Source organism: Pipra filicauda, unplaced genomic scaffold (genome assembly GCF_003945595.2).
Source record: "Pipra filicauda isolate LSUMZ 115617 unplaced genomic scaffold, ASM394559v2 scaffold44_size3831614_pilon, whole genome shotgun sequence".
In the NCBI taxonomy this organism is placed as follows: Eukaryota; Metazoa; Chordata; class Aves; order Passeriformes; family Pipridae; genus Pipra; species Pipra filicauda.
In genome coordinates this window covers 1,032,888-1,048,767 of record NW_024104587.1, presented here as the reverse complement: position 1 = coordinate 1,048,767, position 15,880 = coordinate 1,032,888, and the positions used below count along the sequence as shown (strand labels likewise).

Below are 15,880 nucleotides of genomic sequence, written 5' to 3'. Positions count from 1 at the left end.
AGCTGGGTGTCTGGTCTCTGTGGCTCTCATGGCTTCAGCTTTATTTCATGACTGGGAGGCTTTTCTCCTCTACTTGCTGCTATTTTCTGCTCCTTGATTTAATTTATATTTCTGTTGTTCTGCTTTTGGTTTGTGTTGTACTTCCTATTGATAGACTGTGTCCTTTAATGCAATAGTAGTTTCCTTATTCTTCCACCGTAGCTGAAGTCATAAGCTTGTGCACGTAAAAACTGGCAAAAAATAACTGGCATCCTAAAAATGCCTAAATTAATCCATATAACCATTGTTGCTTATTACTTAGTATTGGTATTCTCATTTCTCAGGGGAGGCTTTGCAGGCAGTGTGGTTTCTGTTAAAGGCACTCACTGCCTTTTCAGAGTTCATTAGATGCCTTTCTCTGGAAGGAGATTGCTCTTTAAAGTATCAATGGTTTCTGTTATTTGACCAGGGGAGCAGCAGAGGGTGCTATGTCAAGACCTTCTTAAAAACAGATATGAGGATTCCTTGAAATTTAACTCAAAGGAACTGGATTGGCATTTTGTCTTCACTTTTCCTTCTCTGGTACAACACCATAAAGCAACCTTTGACCCTGTTGGCTAATAAATGCATTTTTCCTTTAAAAAAAAAAAATCTATCCATTTAATAGATGCTTTGGGAAATGAAAAAAAAATAAAAGCAACCCTTTTTCTTTTCTGATTGTAGCATATCTGAAGAGAGCAGCAGTGTCCCCGCTGGCAAAGGTGTAACGAAAGTCAGTCGCACCTTCAGCTACCTCAGGAATAAAATGTCCAGCAGCAAGAAGAGCAAAGTAAGTGCTTCTTGTGATTTATGCAGCCACAAAATGCCCATAGGCAGCAGAGATGAGTTCTGTATTTCAGTTCTATGTTTCCATAGGGTAGTATTTAAGTCTTTGCCCAACTTTCTCTTCTTCACTTTTTTTACTTCCTTTCTGTATTTTGTGAGGAGAGGATTGTCTGTGTTGTAACAGGGACTAGCTACATGGGAAATCTTAGCACTCCAAAACTGAGCCCTAGGACACACTCTGGGAACTCAACTGGTGGCTGGTCACTAGTGGTGTTCCCCAGGGCTCAGTTTTGGGGCCGGTCCTGTTTAACATCCTTATTGATGATCTGGACATGGGGATTGAGTGCACCGTACCTGCAGTAAGAGGATATGAGGAAATGGCCTTAAGCTGAGTCAGGGAAGATTCAGCTTAGATATTAGAAAAAAAAATTCATTGTTAGAGTGGTCAGGCATTGGGATAGATTGCCCAGGTTGGTGGTGGATTTGGCACTGAGCGATGTGGTTTAGGGGGGTTACAGTGGTAGTACTGGGTTGATGGTTGGACTGGATGATCTTGAAGGTCTCTTCCAACCTTGAAGACTCAATGATTCTTTGATTCTTTGTTTTCACTCTTTTCTCCACAAAACGAAGCTTCATTTATTATAGAGAATAGATTGTGTTCTGGCATGAGTTATGGCTTTGAAGTGATTGATGAGTTTAATTTTTACAGAACCCGAGAGGTTTTTAATAAAATGAGGACAGGAGCTGTAAGAAAGGACTGGCTGCTGAAGGCTGTAGTAGGTTTTCATTTTATTTTTACTTTTGCCACAAAGTTTCTGTGCACTGCAAGAGACATTGCTCAAGCAGTGACCTTTGGTGATGGCAAATATTTATATTTTCACCTTTCTTCCATCCTTGAAACCCTGGGATTTAATTTGCTGAAAGATAAGTGCTGCTCAGCACAGCTGAATTTCCTGGGAACCATATTGGTTACAGAAATAATTACATTAGTGCTAGATACTTCACACAAACATGCAGTTGTTGCCTTAGATTGTCCCCTTAAGTTTAATATATGTTTGGGGGGTTTTTTTGGCTTGGTTGGATGTTTTTTACTTGAATCTCACCTCTCTTTATTTGTCTGACCGAAGCTCAGAGCACCTTACCTCTCCGTGGGCAGTATGTATTGTATCATTAGGTGATGTGTAGCTAATATGTTGGTAAATATTGTTGGAAGGCCCCCGAGAGGTGTAATTACACACAGTTCCTCTTTAGGGATCTGCCTTTAAAGATGCAAAGCCATGAGTGCCAGTGGCTCAGAGCTCCTGCTGAGCAGCTTTAAGACAATGCTGTTCCCTGCTGCAGAGTACAATGCCAAACCCCAAATCTTCTTACATAGAAACCTCTGTTGCAAACGCCAGTGAGAAGTTCAGGAGCATTTTGCACAGACTGTGAAAAAGACTGAAAATTCATTAACTGGTTCTTGCACTTCGGATGCATAATCTGTAAAGCAAGAACTAGAGAGAAAGATAAGAGATCTGGTTAAAGCACATAAGAAAATACAACAGAATTGCTTTGAGAAATTTGCTCTCCTTTTGTTAAGTAAGTGTAGGCTGATTTCACTAATGTCATGATTGCGTCTGAAAGTGTTGATAAAGAATTGCTGCAAAATCCCCACAATAAGACACACTACAGAAATTGCATCTGATAATCAATTCTGATATTTTTACTAATTAAAAAGCCAGGATATCATTCAAATTACAGTTTCGTCTCTGCTTACGGTGGAATGTTTGCATGACATGCTTTTTGGGGGCTCCAGCCTAACAAAACACCTTACATTTTTAGGCTCCAGCCTAAAAATCCTAATGATTTTTTTTTTACCAAAAAATCCTTTGGAACACTGATTTCTCAGCAGCATTATGGCTGAGGAAAACTGGTAAGCATTAAAAAGAAAAACAACAAGCCTTTAAAGAGGAAGTTTGACAGGAAGTTGGTTTCTGCTGCTGTCGGGGCTGTCAGGAGGGAGGGACGCTTCGCTTCAGCTTCTTTCCAGCTGGGTTTTACTTATCTCCAAACCTGCACTGTTTTACAGTTCATTCTAAGATGAACTGTAAAATAAAGCACCCCTGAGCCTCCTAATGGCTACAACTCTTTTGGAAAATCATGTAAACAGTTATGTAAAAAACCTCTTAAAAATAAAGAGGTGTTTGGCACATTAACTGTAGGGGATACTGATAGAAGCCTGGCATGTATTTGGTGTTGTTTGGGGAGTAGCAGTGAATCTCTTGCCATTAGCAACGTGCCCTGATTCACATTTGTGAAGTCTAAAACATGCTCTATTTCTGTCAATTCAGGAAAAAAAGAAAAACTTCATTTTTTTCCCTTCTGGTAGAGGGTTTCTAAGAAATTACGACAATTAGCATGAGTAATTTCTCTTTTTCCTTGCCTTGCGCAGTAATAAGGCAGTGCTATACCACCAACAGTGTTTCAGTGTATATAGTAGGAGTTGTAAGTGTCTGAAAGGATTAGGAGACAGGGAATATTCCTGATGTGTAGAGCAGGAGGAGCGCAAACACACCAAACCTTTCTGTTTGGGCATCTTCTGCAGCACTTTGTTTGCTGAAGTACTGCATAGCAACACTGAGGTATGTTAAAATTCGCTTTATTTCTATCCAAAACATCACAGAGTGTTTGATTTACTACCCTCTACCTTTTAAACGGGTGGTCTCGTGGTGACTTGTGACTTCTAAAAGATTAATCACGTCCTTTTCTGCCCTGTGTATTTTTTTTTCCTTCTCTTTAGCAGTGGCAGCTAGGGTAGGGCAAGATGAAAGCAACAGCAAAGTAGCTAAAATCATCTTCAAGGAAGTTAGCAGCAATCGTCCCGCCCTCCCCCTTTTGCTCAACTGCTCTGTGCCTGCCATCCCCCCAGCTGGCCTTGCCGGCAGCTCCCGCCTGTCAGGATGGGCTAGTGCTGGTGGGGAGCAGCGCTCCTGCCCCCCGGGGGAAGGATGTCCATAAAATGGAATAGGTTTGCAGAAGTACCTCAGATAACAGTGAAGCTGGTAGGACTTAAGCACTGGGAGGTAAGAGCTTCGTGGTTCTTTGGGGGAGGGATTTGCTGTTGCAGATCTGTTCCTTTGGGTGTCCGTTCCTGCACGTCGGTTCAGCCGCAGAGCCGGGCTTCAGATCTTGCTGGCAGCTCCAATAGCTCAGGAAAATGGTCTTGTTTTTTTACAATCCTTTTTAAAAATAAAGTTCCAGTAACTGTCATAGCAAAAAAGCTGAAAAAAAAAAAAAATCTCATTTTGAGACCTTGTCCTTCAGTGGAGTGGCTGGCAGCCTGTGCATAGTGTGCTGTTTCCTCCTTGAAAGTGGTGCACCCATTTCCTGTTTTTTCTGGGGTCGTTCAGCTTTAATTAAAATGTTTTTTACAGTAATTTTCATGAAGGCAGGGTATTATTCCAGACTTCAGAATTACTGGGCTTTGCAGTAGACATCAGGTAGGTTTAAAGTATAGGATGGGAAATCTCCTTTCATCATGAGAGTCACAAGATTTGCCCTGAGCTTAGAGTGATCTTTTCTTCTCTGGAGCTTCACAAGACTTGGCAATAGAGCAAAACTCCAGGCATCGGCTTAATACCATCAGCCAAGGCCTAAACTGCAGTTTAATTTCTTGAATCCTGCCAGGCTGGACATGGTTAAAGGTGGGCAGGTCAGTGGATGGAGGATGGGACTGTGGAGGTTTCTGTGGGGTGGTGAGCCAAGCTGATGGCTCAAAGGAGGCGGAGATATGATGCAACACAGATGCAACACAGACTCTTCCTGGCAGGTTTTCTGCTTCAGACAGGATTGTTCCATATGGTAATGCTCCTAGTTTTGCTTATTTGCAGAACAAAATAGCATTTGGGGCCAGTAAATAGACTTTTTGTTTATGACACTTTACAGGGAGAGACTCCGACACTGGGCATTTTGCCTGGGAAGTGTTGGGAGAAGAGAGTCCTTAGGCTGAGTTACTCATTATTTGAGTGTGTCATCAAAAGCTCAACAGTTTCCCTGCGGGTGACTGCAGACCTCTTTTAACCACTTCATGGCAGTTGCTCACATGGGCTGCTCTGCAGCTCTCTGATATTCAGGCTGTGACAATATTAGGCAGACGACACATAGCATATAAATAACAAAATGCAAAGATAAGGTCACAGAAGCCTTTACCAATTTCTGGTTAAGCTTCTCTTTCAGATGCCAGGAAATCCACAGTAACAGTTAACAGAACTGCAGCTGAATCTTATGGTAAACGTGTTATAGGTTGGTACACAGAAAGACAAGGAGTCGCTGTAATTCAAATTTGGAGTTTTTCTGTGGAGTTTCCTTTAAAAATTGTTTGGAAGAATTCCAAATCCATGAAAGGCTGCAGGGGAAAATGTTTCAAATTTTTAGTATATAGTATTTTCTATCTAAGGTAGCTATAGAAAAGTAAGCAGAAACTCTGCTAAAAGTTGGATAAGGTGGCTGTGCTTGTCATCTTTCCAAAGCTGAGTAGCCCAGAGGCTGAACTGTGGCTTGTGCTTTGTGAAGATGAGAGTATCTTTTATGGCGTTGCTGTTGTTCCTCTGCCTTTCTGTGGTGCCATATGTCAAGAATGTAAAAGATCCATTTTCCCAAAAAGCTTCACATGATTACCTGGGGTTGCATGTAACTATTGAAGAAGTTGCTAGTTGGAAGGAAAACAGAGCCTCAGAGGCAGTGAGGCTGTACAGGCACTGAGGAAGAGCTTGTGTTCTCCATTAAAAATGCAGTTGCAAATCTCAAGCTTTACAGGTTGGCCTTAAAAATTAACTGTGTTGAAAATTTGACACACACTGCATGTAGTGTTTGTATTGAACATAATTCATTGAAAGCACTGAAGAGGCTGATGAGAGCCCAGAAGAAGAAAAGAGGTAAAGTCATTAAACCAACAAATATAAAACAGAGGTGAAAGAAAATAACTTCCTTTAGAACAGACTGAGTTTCATATCTGCTGGTGAGACATCTGTGAGTCAGTAGTATGTAAATCCACATCCATGGGGGCTGTAAGGTGGTTTTTGTAAGGGAGAGCTGGGCAGACACATGACCATTGTTGAGGTGTGCACTGGTCGATATCGTCGCAGTGCCAAAGGCAAACACTGAGGAATTTGTAACTAGAGAATAGACCTCTGCAGAGTAACGAGGCTTTTGGTCATTTTCTCTCTGCAGGAAAAGGAGAAAGATAAAGAGAAGACTAAAGAGAAGGACAAAGATTCCAAGGAGAAGGAAAAAGATAAGAAGCAGTCAAATGGACATTTCTTCACTGCAACCTCTGTTGTAGCCCAAGCAACCTGTTACCACTGTATGAAGCCTTTCAATAAGGATTCGTACTACTGTGCAAGTAAGTCAGGGGAGGTTCCCTCCCTTCCTTTTGTTTTTCATTGAATCTGACATGGAAAATGCGAACCTTACGCCTTCTTTTCATTTTCCTTAAGGATGATGGGTGGGAGGGAGACTTTGGAGATAGTGATTCATGGAGCAGCAGCATGTTGCCTTGTGGAAACTGGACTGAAATGAGTTGTGGCTGCATGGAGGTGTCCTGCAACCTCATTCCAAGCTTGAGCTCAGCCATCACAGCATCCCACGGGGTTTTCTACCCCTTGTTGGGCTGTGTCAGTCAGCTGGAGAACTTTGTTTATTTCAGCTGCATGTTATGGCTTGGGCCTGAGCTGCTTTGATAAGATGGACAAAGGACAGGGACAGCTGGCTTGGATCATGGCTTTTACTTCCAAAGGGAAAAAAAAGTCCCACTCATCTGTAGTGTATTGCTTTAGTTCTCTGAACTGCTTCGCTGAGCCGTTGGTCAGAACCACATGGTACAGAAAGGAAATACTCACCCTCTTCTCCCTTTTTACAAGAAATTGCATCACAGGTCAAATGGCAACTACCTGTGTGTGTGTGAGGTACGTGCACTACAGTCCAGGCAGGACAGGAAATACATCTGAGGGTTTCTGCCAGATTAGTGATTTTGTTCTCTTTTCTTATCACACAGTTTCTCATGCCTGTAGCTTGATAAGGTCAGCAGAGTTTGTGTGGTCGAGCCCAGAGTGCTGCCCAAAGCTGTAGAATATGAAGACAAAAATGTCTTTTTCCCACTGCAGCTCAGGGCTCTTCTTTCCTCACTATTAGTAATTTTTTACTCCACTAGCCTAGAGATAAGTCAAAGCATTTATGGGAACTGCTCCCAGGCTGGAGTCCTCTGTTCCTCCTGGTAGATGTGAGCAGGGGAAGGGGCAGCCAGCTGAATCCCGAATGGCAGTTCCGAGTTTCCTGGAAGAGATTTCAGCAAAGTTGTTTGCATGAAACACACTCTGTGTCAGCCTGATGGGAAATGGAAAACATCAACAGTTATAAGCTCTCAAATGCATTCTCTCCCTTTCCCCACTCAACTTTCTTTGGTTTCTGAAGCCACTTAGAAAGTCAAATATATCCCAATTTAATTTTCTCTATATTCTAATGAGTTAAAATAACCCAACAGTGTCATATGTTTTAGCATAGGTGTTCTTTCCTTATTTCCAAGATATGATGGAGAATTATTGTAACTGTTCTGCATTGGACAAGAAACGAATGCCATGAGGAAGGTTTGATGAGGGCCCAGGTTGAAATCTCACATCTGAGAGTGCTCCTTCCTCCTGTTGCATCTTAAAATCAACTATCAGATGCTTTGGAAATTGTGGATAACCAGCAGCAGAGGCTCTGTTATTCCTGTGCTGTTGCAAACTAGTGAGCATCCACTGCTCTTTCTTAATGCCTTTTAAAGCACTGGATTATTTTAAAACAATGTCTCAGCTTTTCAGTGATGCCCCCCCAGCTTCCTGAAACAGCTAGTCAATGCTAAAAGATTGAGAATACTGTGAAACAAATGGGCAAGCAAAAAAGCCTAACTTTTAATAGCTTCCTGCCTGGTCTTTTTTATTTTTTTTTTTACTATCAGTAATGCAGAAAATAAGCTTTTGGGGGTTTTAATTATTAATACTATTAATATTAATAATATTATTAAATATTAATGGAGGAACTTCCTGCCTGCTGAAGAGTTGAATAGGTGAGATAAAGTCCCTGAAACCAGATTTTTCAATCTAAAAAATCCAGATGTTGTATTACCAAATGATACATACTAAAGAGCTGCCTTCAGGCTTTCAAGGCCTGAAGTGTGAATTTAATGATTCTGAATTGTCTTGCTGCCTGTCTTTGTGCACCAGAAGCAGGTTCTGCCTCACTTCCTTGTTCGATCTGAAAAAATGATAGTGCTTGTGGGTTTCTGCAAGAACACGCAGGTTTCTTTGTTCTGTCTTTCTTGCACAGGAAACTGTGAGATGACAGAATAGGAACACCCTATAGCCTTACCCTTATCTCTGTCAAAATATCAGAATTACTGGCTTTTGTTAAGTAGGCCTAAATGTAAAAAATACTAGGAATGTTAGCACATATTGTCATTCTGGACATTTTTTTCCTTTCTTATTTTTTCAAGAAATAATTCTGAACTTTACGCTTACATATAAAGTACAATTCATTATCTGTGTTAGTGTTTTCATGAATGAGTGGAAATAATTTTTTCTAAGCTACTGAATCTCATCTGAGAGCATTTGAGTTGTGATCTTTTATCTGCTGAAAGAGTTACAGCCTCAAACCGTATTATCAATTATTATGGAAAAAAAACCCAAGTAGTTTTAATCATCCTTTCCCAGAAATCTGCTGGCAGAGATCATGGGCAGACTCCAAAAAACCACATAGCTTTTGCTCTGGCGTGTAAGCAGCAAAGGCTGGGGTTTAAAGCATGATGGTCTTTGGACTGGTGGGTGCTGTGGTTTCCAACCAAAACGGTGTCTTCAGTGCAGTTTTCAGCAGGAAGTCCCAACCTCCCGGACATGGTCACCTGACACATGGTCCTGTTACTTCTTCTGGTAACTCTTTAGTAAAACCCTGTGGGTTTCTGTGCTGTAGATCTTGCCTGTGATGTCTGAGTTTGTGTAAATGAATTTTCCTGTCTTTTGGATCTCACAGTCCGTGTTTTGATGAGAACAGTATTTGTGTTCTCAGAGAAAATATTGACCCTACAACTGGTTTCTGTTTCCATCTCCTGCTTCAGCTTTCCACCTTACTTTCAGAGTAATAATGCCATCATTTTTCTTTCCTTTTTTTTTCTTTACTTTAAGACCCACTGGTTAAGACCCCTGGCAGCTCAACCTTGCATTGATTTTTAAACAGAATTTCCTGTTAAATTCCTTGAGGAAATCTTATTAACAAACAAAAGGCTAATTATCCTGGAGAGGAGCCTGTCTCTCAGTATTTGTAGCTACTCGTGTAAACCACAATGATACTTGGAAGTTCTAATTCTCAGTTGTGTAAATTAACAGTTCAGATTACAAATGGTGAAAACTGACCTGTTTTCTGTGTGGTTTTGTTTAATTGGTTGGGTTTTTTACTTTTGACAGACTGCAATGCAATTGTTCACAAAGGCTGTAAGGAGAGTTTTGCTTCTTGTGCAAAGGTCAAAATGAAGGTAAGAGAGTTCATGTACTCTACTGAATAAACAAAAAAAGTTTATGCAGATATATAACATCTATTATATGTCACAAAGTTTCCAGCTTGTTGGAAAGAACTTCAGGCACTGTGCCCTACGTGAAAACTATTAAATATGTCGTTTATATAAGGAACACACAAAGTTTGTGCTTACCTCAAATGCAAGGAACCTGGTTCTCCAAGATAAATAATGTTTATACAAGTATGATTTTCAGTTCTCTTCAGTACTATCAGCACTTTCTCATTTTCCTGTTTCTCCATCTGTTATTTTTCCCATTTCAATGGTGGTGGGGAAAATAAATAAATATACATATACATATATATATATGTTTAAAAATACACGTACAGCCAAAAACTGATCTGTTCTGAGAGGATTCAGAAAAACATAACTTTTTTAATTTAGTTATATGGAACAAATTGCTGCGGAAAAGGAGGAAGAAATTACAGTGAAATTCATTTTTCTTTCAGCCACAGAGAGGGATGCTGCAGGCACATGATACCTCTTCGTTACCCACAGTAACCATGAGAAACAAAAGTAAGAAAACTTCCTTTCCCTCTCCTTTGGTGATGTTCTTAACTGTTCTGACAACTGCTAACTTGATATTATGAAAGATAAGTGTTTATCAAAGCAGGGATGAGAACATTCTCTGCGTGTGGTAAGCAATATTTGAGATTTCAGAAGTTGTGCTGAAGTTGTACAGAGTTCATCTGCTTCTGCAGTGGCCATGTAGCTTTCAGCAGACGTAAAGTTATCTCAGATTTAAAATAACCACTTGACCGGTGTAGCTTGCTGATGCCTACAGCTGGTAAGACCACAAAATCTGGAAGATGCAGCCTGTGGAGAGGATGTTTATTCAAAATACATTTATTTTTGTTTTAATTAAATAGTGTTAGGCTTTGAGGTAGTCAAAATAAAAAGTTTAATTTTGAATAGGAGGAATGCTGACAAACTTTTCCTGACTTTGCAGTACAGTGTGACCAAGGGTATAGAATAGGCATGAAATAGCCCAAATGGGTTTTTATAGTGCCATAATTTGATAATCTTAAGTGATAAGCTTTGTTAAGTGATAGCTTGGAGATCTCTATGTGGAGCCACACTGCATAATACAGTTGTAATCACTGTGGTATTTATCAGAGATGCCACTCCAGAAAGCAGAAATGCATCTGAAGAAGGAAAAAATCTGGAATTAATATGAAAGATTAGTTAAAGCTAATCTATAATGATAGTAAAACTATAATTTAGTATAATGAAATAAGGATTATCATTTCTCTGTGGCACATACTGATAGAGAAACCTTCTCAAAAAATGTGACCAGAAGCAGCAAGATGCATATAATTATAGGCCCAGGGGAGTGACAAAGCAACAGAGTAGATTAAAACATATGACTATTTATCACATAAAATTAAATTAAAATTAAATTCAGTTTCCAAAGTATATGTTTCTGGACTTGCAGATCCCACCTAGGAATTTTAGGTGTAGTGCAGTGCAGTCAGTTCTGGACAGGGATCCATGTTATTTCCTTCCTGTGGCTGGTTTTAACTGCTGAGATCCCCTGGTGATGATTCTAGAACAATAAGGAAGTGAATTTTAGTGCCTGGATCCTTTAAGTCATCATCACCATCACGGTTAGCAGCGGTTAAGGCAGTTACACGGCCTGACTCCTCTCTGACCCTTCCCTTCCAGGCTCGCAGCCCAAGGAGCGCCCTCGCTCAGCAATCCTTGCTCCTGATGAAAGCACTGTCACCTCAATGTTCAACAACAGGAGATCATCACAGCAGCCTACAGCACTTTCTAAAAGTGTCTCGATACAGAACATTGCAGGGTAAGGTTTCTCCCTGGACACCTGATCACCCGTGTGTTACCTGACGCTGCGAACATAACGAAGTTCAGATCTCACTGAAAATAGATTCATGGACTATGATTTGTGCTAAAAGTACAGAAGAGGTTCACAAAGCCAGAAATACCCATGTTATGTATGATACCTTCAGGTGTCTTCTGCACAGTCAGATTGCCTGGGTTAGTTTAGTCATAGCATGAGTTCAGAGGAGTCTGAGTTGGCCTGGTTAGATTCAAGGCCACTTCATAGAGATGCTCTGGGATCCAGGAGGAAATTCCCTTGCCTTAGGCTGGATACTGTGCAAGCACACATTTGCAGCTCAGGTATTGTATTAACTTTTGTGTCCATGACAGTAGGGGTGAAGGCATAGAGCTGCAGTCTGCCTGGTGGGTTTGGACTGCATTATAAGTAATTAATTAAAAAAAAAAATCATAGAAGAAAATCTAGTTTATGGTTCCTGCCCTACCTGCATTTTGAGCAGTTCTACACATGAGGCAGTAGCATGGACTGGCATGTTCTGGGCAGTTTGAATGCCCTGGCTAGTCATGGTGAAATTTTTTCAGTCCATTTTTCTCATCTTTCTCAGAGCTAATGATAAGGACTCTTGTATAGCCTTTGGTGTTGCATTTTTTGCACTGCTTGCACCAAGGGCAGTGAGGATGGGATGTGACTAAAATGGAAAGTAGTGGAAATGGAGCTATCCAAACCATAAAACCTCAGGTGTGATTCTTTATAGAAGAAGCACCAGCACTCAGAACTGTACCTCTTACAGCTTCTTGAGCCGCAGAGGGTAGTTAGAAAACAACTGAAAGCACATTTCTGTATGTAATCGTGCAGTGCTGGCTTTTTTTTTCCAATTTGTATTTAAAATGCATTTCTTCTGGTTATTTGAAAGTACATTTGGCTGGGTTTTTTATGTCATAAACAATATTGTACGTTCTGTTTTTCAGCAGAGTTGGGAACGATGACAACTTAATACACACTTGGAAATTCCTGTCACAGTCAACAGACTCCTTACATAAAATCAGCCGGGTGAATGAATCCATGGAGTCACTGGTTGATGAAGGTAAGAGATCCCCATGGCATTTATGGCAAAAGGAAGGTCTCAGTGCTGCTTTCCAGAAATACAAAATCCATTTTCAGCAAGTCCTCCTTTCTAATGGACAATTAATGTGCATTTATTTTAATCTTAGAATATCAGCATGATAAACAAAGCCCCCCCACATATTAATTACTTTAGCTTGTTGAATTGTGGGAAAACATTTAGAAGGTTTCAGTTACAGTTGAGTTACTTGGAATTTAGCTCAGGGAAAAACATTTCCTCTTCTACTGTGGTTTTTTATCTGCGATGTTGTTGCATTGCAGCTTCAGAATACATTATCTGAGCTAGAATTTGGTCTGTGTGAAAATGGCCAACTAGTTCTTTGCAACTAAGAAATAATCTTTAAAAGTGCTTTTCATAACCTTGTCCTTACGTGGTATATGATCATTTGTGTCAGGAAAGGAGAATGTGTGTGGTGTCTGTGGTGTGACAGACAATGCCTAAACCTAAATGAATAGACAGGAATCTCGAACAGGACAAGTTACCCACATCTTAATGGCACTTACATTGCTTTGTGAAGGAGCGGACATGAATGAAGGACAGCTCATGGGAGAACTGGAATTAGATTCCAAGCAGCTGGAGGCAGAGTCCTGGAGCCAAGTAGTGGACAGCAAGTTCCTACAGCAGCAAAACAAAGACGTTGTCAAACGGCAAGATGTCATTTATGGTGAGATACCTGCATCTTCATTTTTCACTTGTTTTAGATAGCTTCTTGATGTTCCCACATGCATGGATTTGGGAAACTTTAGGTCACTGAACTTTAGGTCAGGAAACATTGAGTTGGTTTCCTTAGAAGCCATAGTTTCATTCTTGTAGTTCTTAGAAATGTAATGTATTCTGCGAAGGCTTTTTTTTTTGCAATTCCCATATCCAGAAGCCATCAAAAATTCCCAGAAACTGCCTCTCCTTGTTTGTCTGCTGATGACATTTAAACTCAGTTACAGCAGAGCAGGTAGCTAGGAAGTCTTCTCCTGACAGGTTCAGGAACCAGCCTCTGTGGCAAAAGGGCAGTATGCTGAGGCTGCCAGTGAGTTAGGAAGGAGCAGATACCAGGGCTGAAGGTTCAGACTTCAGTGTCCAAAGCTCTTTATTGTGGGATTCCTCTGCCCTGCTTTTACATGCGAAACTATTTCTCTCACTTTTTCTCTCATACATGAAGCTACTGATTGATGTTTCAATAGCTGACATAAAATTTTCTGAAACCAGAGAGAAACCCAATTATGGAAGAGCTTTCTCCTGGCAGCTTTTCCTTGTGCTGTAACCCATGAACTCCACAGTGACCTTGGTTTTGACCTTGTCCCCATCCTATACAGAGCTAATGCAGACAGAAATGCATCACGTCCGCACCCTGAAGATCATGAACGATGTGTACAGCGCAGCGATGTTGAAGGAGCTGCAGTATGATCAACAAGTCATTGACAAGATCTTTCCTTGCCTGGAAAACTTGCTGCAAATCCACAGTAACTTTTTCCAGCGGATTCTGGAAAGGAAGAAGGAGTCATTGGCAGACAAAAGTGAAAAGAACTTTGTTATCAAGAGGATAGGTGACATCCTAGTGAATCAAGTAAGTGCTGGAAAATGCTTGCAGTTCTGAGAACACAGCTGGAAACCAGGCACTTTTCCTTCCCTCCTGTTTGTGCCTGTCAGATAATCACAGCTGATGGCACCTTTACTCTTCCCACATGTAAGAATCTCCGCCTCTGCTTTTTTTTAGGCACTTTTTGCTCTTTCAGACGAAGGTCCACTGTTGAAAATTAATTTAGTTCATTTTGTGGGAAAGAGAAGCATTTGCTGACAGGCACAAAACAGTCCGACTATAGCCTAGAGTGTAGGCAGGAGCTCACAGCAAAATATGCTCAGTGTGTCTCTTGGCTACGTTACTGACCTGCTGTTTAACTTTGGGTGGGTCATTTTACTTTTCTTTATCCATGGTTTCTGCCTTCTTTTTGTCTGTTAAGCCCTGTGAGTAGAATCCCAAATTCTGCTGTAGGTGTGAACTCAGTAAATTCCCCAAATCAGCTCTTTTACTTTCTGGAGATCTGTTTGATTGATTAAGGATGCTTTGGACTAATTTAGTTTCATCAGATTCTTTTGAGAGGCTGGCAGGCACTGCTGGGATATCACACCAGGAGCTCAGTGCAGATTGGAGCTCTGTGTCTCATGTCTTGCAGTTCTCCGGTGACAGCGCCGAGCGAATGAAGAAAACCTACGGCAAATTCTGTGGGCATCACAACGAGGCAGTCAATTACTTCAAAGATCTGTACTCCAAGGACAAGCGGTTTCAGGCATTTGTCAAGGTAGGATCTGGTAGGACAGACATAGTCAATGGAAAAAGCATCTCCTTCCTACACTATGGTGACCATTTTGCTACAGAAATTAAAGTTTCGCCTTTATTCCTTAGAAAAAAATGAGCAGCTCCCTGGTGAGGCGTCTTGGGATTCCTGAATGTATCCTGTTGGTAACGCAGAGAATCACAAAGTACCCTGTCCTTTTACAAAGGATACTGCAGTACACGAAAGGTAGGGACCAGTTCCTTTATTCTAACTGTGTATTTGTTCATCCAGTGTAAATTTTTTTGATCCTTTTCAGCTGAAGCAGATTCTCTTACCAGGTAATCCAGTCATTGTTGTCTTGTGCAGCTGTAACGAGATAACTCAGTTCCATATCTCCATTTAGGATTAGTTGTTCAGGTACCTTGATTTAGTTAAGTCTGTCTGTAGCTAATTATGGAGCAACATGCTTAGTCTCCAAAGTTCCCAGCTTGCTTTTTTTGTGGTAATGGCTAAAATATGTGATTAATTTGTGTATTTCATCCATACTCACTCATATACAAAGTATATTGGAATAGTCCCCAACCTCAACCACATATATGTGAAAGGTTTTGTGAAACTCTCCTTAAGGGGAAAAAATGCATCCTGTCTCATTTAAATATTACAAAGTTATAATGCTGGAATTTGAGAGGGAGAAGAGGAAGGAAGGAAGTAAAACTGGGAAGTTAGACTCCACAAAGATGAAGTGAAATCGAGGTCTCTCTGTTTCTTTTTTAAAGAAAACGAAGTGGAACATGAAGACTTGACTCAGTCATTAAACCTCGTCAAAGATGTGATTGCTGCAGTCAACAGCAAAGTCAGCAATTATGAGAAGAAAATGCGTCTTGGTGAGATTTACAACCGGACGGACAGCAAGTCCATCATGAGGATGAAGAGTGGCCAGATGTTTGCAAGAGAGGACTTGAGGCATCGGAAACTCATCCGAGATGGGCCTGTTTCACTAAGAAGTGCAGCTGGACGGCTAAAAGGTGAGACTGTCCTGCCTTCTGCTGACGCAAACTGTTCAGGAGAGGCTCTGGTGTCCCTGCAGCTGCCTCTTGTTGGGTTAGTGTTTTCTTGAATTGCTTTTTGTTTGTTAGGTGGAAGTAGTTTTTTTTAAGGTGCTGTGCACTGAAGTTCTCCCCTGAATTAAACACTAACTCTCCCAAGGAATCCTTCAGCTGGGACCATGGCAGCAGTAAGAGCAGACAGGGCTGTCTCTCAGGCTTGGCAGGAAGGCTGGTCTTTCCTTCTCCCCTTCCAGCATT

At 40.9% G+C, this 15,880-nt stretch overlaps 1 protein-coding gene and 1 long non-coding RNA gene across 7 annotated transcripts in view; one reads left to right on the top strand and one right to left on the bottom strand.

The window, feature by feature from the left end:
- Positions 1-15,880, top strand: part of AKAP13 (A-kinase anchoring protein 13) — a 208,124-nt gene that overhangs the window by 179,734 nt on the left and 12,510 nt on the right. For 4 of the 6 annotated variants that reach the window (XM_027719858.2, XM_027719852.2, XM_039385921.1 and 1 more), the window contains 11 exons: positions 703-808; positions 6,013-6,184; positions 9,276-9,343; positions 9,832-9,898; positions 11,048-11,186; positions 12,152-12,267; positions 12,824-12,970; positions 13,617-13,867; positions 14,475-14,600; positions 14,705-14,822; positions 15,353-15,601. In XM_027719858.2, coding sequence (XP_027575659.2) covers positions 703-808; positions 6,013-6,184; positions 9,276-9,343; positions 9,832-9,898; positions 11,048-11,186; positions 12,152-12,267; positions 12,824-12,970; positions 13,617-13,867; positions 14,475-14,600; positions 14,705-14,822; positions 15,353-15,601 — 1,559 coding nt within the window. The remainder of the gene's footprint in view (positions 1-702; positions 809-6,012; positions 6,185-9,275; positions 9,344-9,831; positions 9,899-11,047; positions 11,187-12,151; positions 12,268-12,823; positions 12,971-13,616; positions 13,868-14,474; positions 14,601-14,704; positions 14,823-15,352; positions 15,602-15,880) is intronic. The other 2 variants (XM_027719853.2, XM_039385922.1) reach the window with 1 other exon arrangement.
- Positions 10,265-12,946, bottom strand: LOC113987288. The gene is made up of 3 exons (XR_005565250.1): positions 12,810-12,946; positions 10,825-10,928; positions 10,265-10,527 (listed from the first exon to the last, which is right to left on the bottom strand). It is a non-coding gene; the product is annotated as an uncharacterized LOC113987288 (long non-coding RNA).